This window comes from Merops nubicus, unplaced genomic scaffold (assembly GCF_000691845.1).
Source record: "Merops nubicus isolate BGI_N331 unplaced genomic scaffold, ASM69184v1 scaffold482, whole genome shotgun sequence".
Lineage (NCBI taxonomy): Eukaryota > Metazoa > Chordata > Aves > Coraciiformes > Meropidae > Merops > Merops nubicus.
In genome coordinates this window covers 23,407-36,437 of record NW_008595384.1, presented here as the reverse complement: position 1 = coordinate 36,437, position 13,031 = coordinate 23,407, and the positions used below count along the sequence as shown (strand labels likewise).

At 50.3% G+C, this 13,031-nt stretch overlaps 1 protein-coding gene across 1 annotated transcript in view; it reads right to left on the bottom strand.

Moving 5' to 3' along the window:
• Window positions 1-59: 59 nt before the first annotated feature.
• The window catches only part of LOC103768852 (receptor-type tyrosine-protein phosphatase S-like), a gene marked incomplete at both ends in the record, with an annotated part of 18,904 nt that continues 5,932 nt past the window's right edge, over window positions 60-13,031 (bottom strand). Inside the window, 4 exons of the mRNA XM_008936009.1 lie at window positions 60-170; window positions 2,185-2,208; window positions 2,701-2,718; window positions 9,795-9,983. Of these exons, the coding sequence (XP_008934257.1) occupies window positions 60-170; window positions 2,185-2,208; window positions 2,701-2,718; window positions 9,795-9,983 (342 nt within the window). The remainder of the gene's footprint in view (window positions 171-2,184; window positions 2,209-2,700; window positions 2,719-9,794; window positions 9,984-13,031) is intronic.

Here is a 13,031-nt window from a genome sequence, read left to right as displayed (position 1 = left end):
CCGGGGGGGCCGTGGGCTGGGGGCCCTTGGCCAGCGCTGCGCGCCGACGCGCTCCCTACCTCTGACGTAAAGGTTAGCGGGGGAGGAGTAGCGCACGCCCGCGCTGTTGCTGGCCACGCACTCGTACTTCCCCTGGTCCGTCTCCTCGCTGCTCTCGATCTGCAGGCCACCTGCAGGGGAGAAGAAGACGGCAGCGGAGACACCGGCATCACCATTTTGTTTCAAGAGGGAGCAAGAGAGTCAGCGTTGTGCTTTCTCCTTCCCTTCGGGGAAGGATGCTGCCGGCTACAGCTCCTGCCTGGGCTCACACCAGCTCTTGCCTAGGCTGACACCAGCTCCTGACTGGGCTCACACCAACTCCTGACTGGGCTCACACCAGCTCCTGCCTGGGCTCACACCAGCTCTTGCCTAGGCTGACACCAGCTCCTGACTGGGCTCACACCAACTCCTGACTGGGCTCACACCAGCTCCTGCCTGGGCTCACACCAGCTCTTGCCTAGGCTGACACCAGCTCCTGACTGGGCTCACACCAACTCCTGACTGGGCTCACACCAGCTCCTGCCTGGGCTCACACCAGCTCTTGCCTAGGCTGACACCAGCTCCTGACTGGGCTCACACCAACTCCTGACTGGGCTCACACCAGCTCCTGCCTGGGCTCACACCAGCTCTTGCCTAGGCTGACACCAGCTCCTGACTGGGCTCACACCAACTCCTGACTGGGCTCACACCAGCTCCTGCCTGGGCTCAGTGTTACAGCCAGACATGGACCCAACTGGCAAAGAAAATTCAACCCCCCTCCCTACACTAAGTGTCACTCCCTGTACTGACAATCAGCGAAGGAGCCGCTTTTGTGGCTCCTGCAATGCAGGCGTTCTGCACCACGACTCGGGGAATCAGCTCCAATAACCCACATTACTGGGACCCCCAGGAATCCATCAGCAGGCAGCTGACTTCCCCTTGCTCCATCCGAGAGCGCAGGGCTCTGGCACCCACCGCCTGAGATCCCTGGAGCCTTTTTATCACTGCTGCCTTTGTTTGGTGCCTAAATACCCGATTCACAGGGAGGCTACAGGAGATAAGAGCCAGTGTGAAAAGCACATTACTGATAGTGGATGATTCCCAAAGGAGAACCCTGGAAGTACTGCATTGGAACTTCAAAATTGGCTGTGTGGTTTACACCAACTGGGCCAAAAGGATTAAGGTTTTTCTTTAACCTGGGCATTACTGCAGCCTACAAGAATATACGCAGTGCCCATACTAAACACCTCTGTAAGCAAACATGCAGAGATATACAGCATGTAACTACATGGGAGAAAATTGCCTCATTTACCTCAGAAGCCTTCATCCCTGCAAAACTCCAGTTAAAACACATACTATATAAATAATTCAATAGGCTATCAAATGTTTTATGTATTAGGAGTACATGATTATACTACAGATATGGACAGAGCTCACACGCAGCAAGACTCTTAACTCCCATCTCTGGGAAAAAAAAAAAAACAACTAAGTAAGAAAACCAAACAATTCCAGCTCGACATAATATTATTGATAAAATCTTAAGTGAGAAAAGTGCAAATGATATCATTGCTGGTTGCAGACCCAGCCTCTTCAGGAAGGGAAAACCAGCGTGGTGACAGGAGGAGGACACGGAGCTCGTGTTCCTGTGTGTGCACGGGTGAGAAGATGCTGTGTGGGAAGATGTGAGGCTGTGAGAGTATTTGTGAGAGGGACAGGGTGTGACAGTGAGACTCTTGCCAGCATCCGCTGGGCCTGGTAGCTCCCAAAGGCAGAATAGAGAGAATTAAAGAACAACAAAACCCCCACCCCAGCCACTAAACCAAAGGGATTTCATTTCAGAAGAATCTGTGGGTATTCCAGCATAGCAGGAGTTAGAAACCAAACAGCAGCTCCACAATGAGACACCAACTGAGCAGATTTCACAGGGAGCTACAGCTCGAGCAGAAAGCTTCACTGGTCAGTGAGCTCTCCTAGAAATTTCTGTTCACGTGGAGGAATCTGTGGGTTGCATCTCCTGTTGCTTCTACCAGCAGAGAATTATGGACTTTTACATCTGCTGGTGGAGGCAAAACCAAAGCAGAGTGTTCCAATGGTTTTTTGACTTTCAGTGACAACTTGAGGTCTAGGATCTTTTTGCCTCCACTAAAGAGAGCAGAAGCTACTTACCTTGAGTGTCTTTCCCAGAGAAACCTACGGGTGAGAGAGTGGGGAGGAAGGGGAAGAAGGCTCTGAAGCCAAACAACTGAGTACGCTGAGATGGCGAGTGCTGAAGATCTGACTGAGCAAAGGATTGGAGCACCTTGCACCAACCAAGAGAAGGTCCTAAGTATTTATCAAGCTTTGATAGCGTTTAATACTCAAGATAAACTTCAGTCCTTCACTCCTGGAGAGATTAGCTCTTAAAACTCTGCCATAAATCTGAGGCAGCACAGCCTGAGATGTGATTACAATAACAGTATCAGTATTACCAAGTGCACCCAGCAAACAAAAAAGGACATTATAACCATATATAAAATAAAAGACAGGTATAGTAAAAGAAATACTGAGAGGTGAAGCAGGACAAGAAAACATAACAACAACAACAACAGAGAGAATCTGTATTGAGCACAGGTCAATGAAACAGGAACTGAGTGGAGAGAAGTGTTTGGAGAGTGGGTGAGTGAGTGAGCTGGGGTGTCTTACCTCGGATCGGTGTACCTTCTGCAAAGGAAACAAAGAACAGAAGTGAACAGACTGGAAAACCCCAAACACCTGACTGCCTGTGGGAAAAGGACCTGAGTCAAGGAAGACAGTTCCCAGTAGGAAACTTTCTGCTCTACTTCTTAAATTATAGGGACAGAGTGAAGAGGGCTCCTAATGGGTACTTAAGGTGGGATGGCCTTTTTTCAGTCCAATTCAGAGGGATCTTTACAGAGCATTTGGCCTGAGAAGTCTTCAGACTGGCTCCATTTTGGTGCTAAGGGGTGCAAAGAAAATCTTCAAGCTCTCAGCTAGTGTACTGTTTGCTGCTGGCAGAACCTGCATTTACCTTCATCACTCCTGGGGACAAGGGTTGGCATTATGGCCATGACAGCCCAGGCAGGGAAAGGGACATCCAGGTTCCCTGCACCACATTAAGGGCTGCAGGTCTGATCCCAGCTTTGCCAGTAAATCCTCAGTTCCAAACTTTAGCTACTGGTACAGATGTGCACGGAACCCAGTGCAAGTTCTTACCAGAACCTCCAGTGGCTCTGCACAGGGACTGAAGGCAGACACTCTGTGCTGAAGAAGGCCACGCTACTGTACAGTGAAAGGGCTACAACTCCCCAACTGCTCTGGAAGCTTCCCTAATGCCTGTGCAGGAGGGGGCTGGATGGGGACAGAGGGGTCCTGCTACACTCACCTGCTGACTGCATCTCCCCCAGGTTATTTTTATTCAGCCCCCCTGCAGTTGTCTCTAAGTGCCTGACCTAAGTCTTCTGCCCTGGCAGGTCTCACAGAGGGGAGGAAGGGACGTTGTGGCTGGTGAATTGTGCCACAGGCAATGGTAAAATCACTGGGTTTGACCTCCTGAGGGTGCAACCATCTTCCTTTGAAAACACGGCAGGTCCTTTTGCTCACAGTGCCATTCACACTTGTCACACAGCTCATCAAAGAAGGGGGTTTAGTTGGTTGGTTTTTACCCCAATCCTGAGAACAGGGCAGATTCCGCACTCCCAGCACTGCCTCTCACTAGGGGAAATGCAAGAGCATGCAGTGGTAGCTGCTGCCATTCTGCACTGCCCAGCCAGGGCTCCTGGAGCACACTGCATGGCAAATACCAGCCTTGCACCCTCTCCTCTCCCCTGGGCAGGCACAGCAGTGTCATCACCCCCGCTTTACAGATGGGGAAACTGAGGCAGAGGTGAAGCAACTTGCCCAAGGTCACGGAGGGAAGTCTGTGGCAGAGGGAAGAAGAGGAGTCAAAGCCTCCTGCGTGCCCATCTTCTGCCTTAACCACCAGAAAACCCCTTCCCTCCTCACCCTTCAGCCCTGCTCATCCGTCTTGAGCTGCGGTTCAATCCCCCATTTTCAGGATCGAAGGTAAAAATACATAGATACTGGTTACAGTTCACCTTTATTCTTCAAAGGAGGTGAGGGAGGAGAGGAATTACAGTGTTAGGATATTAGATTCTAGTTATACTCAGTTTCTAGTTAAGAGGTGAGGTTATTTGCTAGAGAAAAGTTAGCATCTAGTTAGGGTTAGGAACTAGCTAAGGTTAATAAAGCAGGCTGGTTAGCTATCAGGACAAAGGTTGGAGAGACAGAGCTTGAAAGAGAAAGAGGTGGGGGGAGCGTGTACTTGGGCAGATCTCCACACAGGAGACAGCAGGAAGGTTTCAAAAAGCGAGCAAGAGAGAGACTAAGCAGCAAAGGGTTACAGATCAGTTCAGTGGAAACAAAAACAGCCTCTGATACATCCTTCTGTCTCAGAACTGGAGTGAAAATCTGCCATCTGTGGCACAAATCTGCAACGGGGCTAATGGGAAGAGGGCAGAGGAGGGGAAGAGACCCCAACATCACCCACTGCTATGAAGCTTCTGTGGCCTTAGCTAAGCCTGGCAGTTTCCTGCAAAGGGCCCCTCTAATTGGCAGGAGAAACACGCTGAAGTTAGAGCTATGGAAGCACAGAGACAACAGCAGCAGCACCTTCTCGTGTCCTCGTGGGTTGGTTATTCCCTGTCCCCTCTAAGCACCAGCATTGCCCCTGGAGATAGGCTGAGAGCAGCTCCTGCAGACAGGCTGTCCTGGAGACAGTGCTCTTGGGGAGCAAGCCAAGCAACACCCCGTGGTCCTTCTAACTCGGGCACCCGGGACACAGAGGTGAGGGGCAAAACTTGTTTTGCAAGATGCCCCACACCAGGGGTGGAGGGGATGGAATCTGAATCCGAATGAGACCAAATAACTTGGGAGGGAAGAACAGCAGTTTGAGTGGTCGCAGGGACACAGATGGTAGATTTTCACTGTTGGAGTTTCACATCTAACCAGCTTCATATTCAATACAGGGGCAGCAGGATGGTGCTAGAAGAGGATGTGAAATAGAGAAATTGTTCTGAAGAACTCTGAAAAGTCGTGTAAGGTTTGGTAAGGAGCTGTGGGGGAGGCACCTGCTCTCAGGAGCTGGCTTGCCTGGTGTCCTAACAGTGCAGGAGCAGGAGGCTAACCACTGTCCAGGGCAGAGGGAGGGCACCAGCTCTGCAGGAAAACTACAGGAGGAAGAACTCCCACTGGATGCTGACTTTCTGAGTGAAAAGCTGGCTTGGAGATGCCACGTGCAAACTACTCCTATTGCCTGCCACAGCCTGCCAGGATCTGGAGATCTGCCTATTTAGGGCAAATTTTGAGGCTGCATGAGCCCAGATGGCCAGCCTAACGTGCAGCAGCAGAGGCAAAAGGCAGCTTTAAGGACTTGCCTCTGGATCCCAAAGGACCAAGGTGATGCCAAGCAGAACACCACGTGCAGGTGTCCCCCTTGGCTGCAGAGAGGGGATCTGCTCTTCCACCACCCCTTCCTCTGACTTCCCCCGTGCCAAGCTGCCCACGGATTCTCCAAGCCTTGAAAACAGGGAGAGGAGGACAGTCACCATTGCCATGGAAATGACAGCAAACACATCCCCACCTTCTGTCAGGCCACGTGTGAGAACATGTGTGCTCTGCTCCTCTCCCCAGGGCTGGAGGGAGCTTGCTCTTCCAAACAAGCAAGCAATCATCAAGGGTCTTGTGCAGTTTTAGAATGCCAGATCCTGGCTGACAGCTGCATCCCCAGTAACAAAAGGGGACTTGGCACAGGGAGGAGAAGTGACGTGAGCTCTGCAGACAGGCTCCTGCCTTCTCCAGGGGCAGGGATGAGCCAGAGCAAGGGGGGGGCTCTTCCTTCACTCAGCCCTTTCCCACAGCTGATGACCTGTGATTTACAGCTTCCATCTAAAAATGCTGCTCCCCCACCTCTCCCTTCTGCAAATGCCAATAAACCTGTTAGATGTGAAGCTCCAAGACCTCCTGCAGGTGTGAACACAATTATCACAGTTCCAGGGTACAAGCTATTGTGTAATTGGGGAATTCCAGGACAACTGTTGCTAAGATACAAAAAAAAAATCTATCCAATGTTTAGAGGTTCATATTTAACTGTTATCTCTTTATACAGATATATTAATTAGGATGGTTATTATTCTTTTTGTAGCCTGCAATACCCCTGCAGAGATTCATTAAGAGGGCAGAATATCCCTACTGAAAGAGTTAGTAGAAGAAATGCAGAGCATGCCTCTCAAGAAGCTGTTACAAAGGTATTAGTTTAAAGGGCAAGGGTTACAAATCTGGACATTAGCAGGTTTGGGGGTTTTTTGGTATGACTTTTTGGTTTGTAATTAAACAAACTTACCAAAGGTCTCTGAATGTTAAAAAAAGTGGGGGGAAAAAAAAAGAAAAGAAGTTTGTTATAGCCAGTTATTTAGCAAACAGAAGACACACACAAGACACAAAAGGTTTTAGTGTTTCTCTGAGGTAAGAAGGTGGCTGCCTCCCACCATCCCCCCCTAGATGGCACGGCTGAGCAAAGGACACTGGCTTCTGCTTTAAACATCCTGAGACCACTTGCACCAGGGTCTAGCAGAAACACCAGCTTCTCTTCCACCACTGAGACCACTTAAACTCTCAGACAACCTGGGTCTCTAAGGCTGAGGTGTTCGTGCATGTCTAAGGGAAGCAGGAGCCTAAAACCAGGCTCTTCCCATTCTCCTCTGACTGACAATTCAGCTTTTCATGCAGTCCAAACCCCCAAGGATTAAAAGATTTCCAGTTGCTTGGAAAGTTTTTCTGGAGGTGGAAAGGAGAAGAGATACTGCAGAGAGAAAAGCCACGGTGGTTAATGACATATCACCTGCTTCTCAGCTGTACTGAAGACCCATAACACAAATGGGTCCCTGGGATGATGTGAATATAATGGCCGTGGTCTCAGAGGTCCATTTATAGAGCCAGTCAAACACTGAGTTTTCATACAAATTAGACCCAAATCTGGACAGAGCTGCCCAATTTCACAGAGCTCTGCGGATGACATTTCTCTTGTACCTTTTAATGAGCTAATTTGCATGTTTGCCACTAACTCATACATTGCTATAAATTCAGCTCTGAACACCCTCCGTGACGAAGCAGCACGAGCTCCTCTGCTGAGGAGTTCATCTGCAGGGCAGGACCTGCTGCCTGTCCCACCCTGCTGCTCTCTCAGCCTGGCCCAGTCTCCAGCAGGGAGCAAGGCACAGGTAGGTGTTCAGAGACAACACAGGCACTGGCCCCTAGCTCCATCTGTCAGCACACAGTGCAGCAGTGGGGCTGTGGTTCAGCCCCAGGGTCACTCCTCCTCCCTGCACCCCTGTTCCAGAGGGCTCCTCACACACCCGTGAGCTGGGTGTGATTGTTAATCCCCCAGAAGCTGGGCTGGAGTCCCGTGGATGACCTGTGGGTGAAAGACACTGAAGCTCATCAGCAGTGTCCTGAAGCATCTGGTGCCCTAAGGGGTGCTGCTGGCCCACTTCCAGCAGCAACGTTTGTTTTCTGGAAGGATAAATGGATTAAATGAAGTTCTGACTGGAGCAGCACTCGTGTCCTCAGAGCTCCAACAGGCATCGCCTTGCACATCACACCCAGGTGACAAGCAACACCTGAACCTGCTCCTCCCTGGGCTTAAATAACTCCTTTCCATGACCAAAATGCTAACACAGTACAGATGACCCCAACAGCAATATGTTCTGCACCTTCACAGGCCTTTCCATCACACAACGTGCAAGTTCTGAAAGGCCACAGAAGTGGATGCAAGAGAACTCCAAAGTCCTGACTGCCCAGGAATCCTCACTCCCTTTCACACAAGCAACAGGTTTCCATCCCTAAGGACAAGGGGGATGCTTCAGGGTTTCACCAGTTTACTCATTCAAAGCAGCTGTAAATGAGATTAACTCTCAGCAGGTATCTTCTGATCTATCAGAAAGGCCAAGAGTTCACTCTGAGGCAAACCAATTCACTGGAATAAAAATGCAGCACGCGGGTGGCTTTAAGGAGAACACCAGATCAAACCAAGTTAAAGAGTGTAAAGGCATTCTAGCAAGATGATAAATGTATTAAAAATAATCTGCCCGTGCATTACTCACACTTCAGATCATGGGCACAGAGCATGATATAATTCTAGTTTACCTCTCATTATTTATGCTGAGTGATTTTTTTAATTTGCATTTGCCTCAGCTGCTCTGATAAAACAGGGAGGTCAATCTCATCTGTGTTTGCAGGATCCAACAATCCATTCTAATTCAACAAAGCAGTTTAAGTATCTGCTTGTACGTTTGCTTCACTGAATGATGATGCATTATGCAGGTGCAGAAAGCAACACTCAACTGGAACTACACTGAATCTTCTCCACTGGTGGCCCATGGAACTCAAAATCTTTATATAGAATGTTTGCCAAACGAGGCAAAGGAAAAACCAGGTGGTTCCATTCTCTGATGTTCAGATCCAGCTTTACAGTGGTCACAACTGAGCTGTTCAGAGCCTGGGCAGCAGTTGGCTACCACTTGACTTGTAAAATGTCTAATAAGAACAGAGCAACCTCAGTTGCTTCAGGAAAGCTTTTGCTTCCCCTCTGATACAAGAGCACTGTTCTTCAGCCAAAAGAGACTCCAGAAAATGCTCCATCTACTCAGGATTGTCCTGAGTAGCTGAAGTGACACTAGTGCTTGGTGGGTCCAACCATGCAGATGTGTTTCCTCTGGGCTGGGTCAGTCCAAGGAGTATTGGAAAAGGATTATTTCTCAGGTTACTTTTTGTCAAAAGGTAAAATTTTGAAAGCTTGTTTCATACTTGCAGCTATCAGAGAGAAATCAGGGGAATTTTTAAGTTGAGACATGGGAGTGCTTATCAGTAGCACTCAAAAATAAATATACCTGTGCCCTCCTTGCATGCACACACACAGAGTGAACTGGCAGATTTAACAAGTATAAAAACAGTTCCTGAGCTGTGACTATTAAGAGATGTCACGTTGACACACACACTGAACAACAAACAGAAACCAAACAAAAGAGACAGATGGACAAGCAGATGGGGAAAGACGGAAAAGCGACAGGAGCCACGGTGCTGGGGTACATCTGCTCCTGGAGACCCACTCTGGGCAGTGCCACTGAGCACCAGGGTCACTCCAGAACTCACAACTGCTCTCCAGCGATGGCTGCAGGGACTGGATGCCAGAGAGATCCTGCAAGAGCTGCTCCTCAGTGCCAGCTTTGAAAGGCTCCATTTCCACCAACGGGACCATGTTCTGACAGTCAGAAGCTGTCTGAGCTGGGGACCCTACTCCAGATGCATGTGGCCTAAAATGTCACGTCTGCTGTAGTGGTTTTCTCTCTTCCTTACCCAGTTCTTGGTCTGGGGAAGAAACTTTCAGCTCCCATCCAGTCCCCAGTTCCCCCTGGGCTGGAAGAGCACCACTATCCAGTGAACTAGTTACTGCAGCTCCTGGACAGGAACCAGCCTCCCTGCTGTGATTCCCTTTATGTCAACTAGGCAACAGGGCAAGGCAGGAGGATGGGCTGGAGGGGAAGATCCTCCAACCACTCCCTGAGTAAGAACATCAGTCCAAAACCAAAGAAAAGCCAATGCCCCAATCCACATCAGTGGTGCCCACGCCCATCAGCCCACCCTTCTGCTTCAGAAACCTCTGAGCTGGCTCTTCATGTCTCTACCTGGGTCTCAGTTCCTCCAGTCTCACACGGAGACCTTACCTGATCTCAGCTGCTTTATTCTCCCATTGCTGGCACTGGGGTCGACAGGCAGGAAATCTTTAAACCAAGTGATTTCTGGGTCTGGGTTCCCACTGGCTGCACAGAGCATCGTGGCTGTTCGTGTCCTCTCCACCACCTTCAGCTGGGGCCCCATATCAATGTTGGGGAAGCCAGGAGGTAACTGGTCCTCTGGAGGCAGAGAAGAAAGGGAGAAGGGTTAAAGACGTAGCAGAGGCAGAGCAGCTGACAGAGATCTTCAAGCTTCAGGCAGACTTGCTGCCCAGTGCTCTGTGCAATGCAATTTAAAACAAGGCTGCAGGAAATGGTCCATAAATGGTTTGTGAAAACACATTATACAGGAAAATTTACCAGCTTGTCCATTTTCTGGGACTATTCTAACGTCCCGCAAGAAGATTCGGAATTTAACTGCAATCCATTAAAACCCTCTGGGGCATGGGAAGAGTAATTTGAGTTTCTCCAGGTCCTGTGCTGACTCCCTTGGCCAGTCAGGGACTCGCAGTCCTTTGTTCTCCCAGGGAAGCTGTGCACACACGGCCGAGGTCCCTGCACACTCCAGAGGGGTTCATCTCCCTCCTCCAGCCCCCAGAGCACAAAAACTCCACGGGAGAAAGAACAAAAGTGACTCTGTAAAAAGAAGTGGCAACTAGGAGAGGAAGGAGAAGGAAACACCATCCAGCTGCAGTTACCAGAGGGGACACACAGAACAACAACATGCCCAGTGCTGTCAGACAGGGTGTGATTTTTAGATTTATTAATCCCCAGTGCTGCTGCCCTACGAGGAGGAGGCCGTGGCACCAGCACCCAGAAGACAGGCTCCACTGAGCTCCCTGCCTCCTCTCCATCTTGCCTTTGCCTTCGCTAATGAGGGTGAGGAGGCCAATCCTAACCCATGCTGACTAATTGGTGATAACTAAGACAAAACCCAGCACCTCCCCCATAATCTTGGTCACGACCTCCTAACTCACAGGGAAGAGAGTTGTCTTATGCTGGCTGACACAGCTCAGGAACAGGCTGGGGTCTCCCCCCCCCCGAAAATCAGTCTCTGGGGGTGGGCAGCTCGGAAGGAGGATGCCAGCACCAGGGTGAGACTTTGTAGGGATTCTTCATCATGTCAAATGAGGCGTGCTGAGGAATCACTGCCTTGGGAATCTGTGGCGTTGAATCCATCCCAAAAGCAGGTGAGGGAACAGAAGGGAAATAACAGAGGAATTAAAAAAGGTGGGATCTTCTAAAAAGCAACATCCCAATCAGCCCCCCACTGAAACCAACGGGAGCTCTCACAGCAGCAGCAGAGAGGGGCTGGAAACTCTCGCCTTGGTGGGGAAACAGCCCTGCCAACTGCAAACACGAGAGCTCACTCCCCACTGCTGGCACCACAGGTACCAGGGGGAATGGGGCCAGACGACTACGTGTGAACCCTGGGAGGGCAGAACAAGAGAGAAATCCCCTGGCCCATGGGGGTGCAGAGCAGAACCACCAGATCCCTGCACTGCTCCATGCGAGCTCCAAACACACCCTATCTGGGTAAGAGCTACTCCACACTGCTGTGCCTCACACTCAGCTTCTAAAAATCTCTGAAATCGTGAAGGCAGCTCAAGGTTTGTGCAGTGCTCTGACACCCAAGGCCAAGAAACTCTTGACATAATTCTGTTCTTAGCAGTGCTCGGCTACTGCAGGGAAAAAAGGGGTTTAAATGCCTCAATTGTGTGTTTAAAAATGTGCATTGTTTCCCTCCTCTGACCGTTGTAGGAGAGTTATAAAGGATCTATTGTGACTCACTGGGGAGTGAAATGGATTAGCCACACCTCTCCTCATAAATCAAAGGGATCTGACCACAAACACAAACAAGAGCCATTTTATAACTCCTAAAGTAACACCTAGTATGGACACACTTAAGAGCTGTATGAAGGTGCAGTGATCCTGCCCCATCTGAAGCACCTCTGACCCAGGACCCTGCTTAGAATAATTAGAAACATAACGATGTTTAACGAGGGACTGAACCAAACCCAGGCTTGGGCTCCAAGCAGCATCTGCTCCCGCAGCTCCCGCGCTGCAGAACCCCAGCCCCCAGGAGCGAGCCCTGGGAATTGCTTTGCCTTTGCACAGCTTCCAGCCAGGCTTTTAAGGTCTCCTCTTCCCTTCTGCTGTTTAACCAGGCGGGGGGGTGTTGCCAAGGAGCCGGGGAGCTGGAGCCTCATTGGCTGCTGGTGACATCATTATCGATTCCCTCTGTAATTTCGTGAACCAATTAGTGCTGGGAGGGCACAGCCCCCCCCCGGCTGGCAGGGAGCGGCCGTGAACATGTGTGCACATGTGTGTGTGTGTGTGCTGGGGGAGGCCCGGGACAACTATTATTACCCTGTGTTTCTAATTCAACAAAAATGTTAATCTCGCAGCACAACGTGCAGAATTCCTCTGAGTTTAATTAAACCGACTGCGCCGAGAGGCGTGATCAGATTTGGGGATCAGAGGAGTGGAGGAGGCATCTCTGAACATCACACCCGGCACCGACACAAGCGCTGGCGTCTCCTTCCTGCCCGGAGAGTCAAACTGCCTTCAGCCCCCAACCACTGGATTCCCTGTGATAATGCCATTACAGCCTCAGCTCCAGCCCCACAAGACGTGCCCGCTCGTGCCCTGCCACCCTCCCCATCAATCCCCCAACGTCATCCCAAACCTGTTACCAAATAAAGAAGGGATGGTTTGGATGGTGAAGTCTCTAAGTAAAAGCAGCCCAGGCGAGCGTGAGAACAAAAGAACCAAGACAGAAGCTGAAGATGCTTCAAGGGCACATCTGGGCAGCTGCCTGCTGCTGCAAATCACACCAGCTTACACAGGCAAATGTTTTCACGTGTTGCACCTGCCACATGAGCACAGCATCCCAAATACCTGCTCTTAGGCTGAGCTGTTTAAAGGTCCCCCTGCCACAAGGAAAAGCTGGAGAATTACCTCAAGGCCACCAAACGAAGTACAGTGAGAAAGAAGAAGGGAGGAGGGAGGCAGGGAGAGCAATCCAGCATTCATTTACAATAAATCCTAGCAGAGGACACACTCTGGGCTGGGCGACACGTCTCCAACCAGCCTGGACACACAGGGTCATACAAGGAACAAGGGTCACTGGCTATGGCCAAGGAGCCCCCGGTGGTCGCCGCCTTGTCACTCTAGAAGGTGGCAGCTCTGTGCTTAGCTAATTAGCTGTGCTGGAAAGGAGGATGA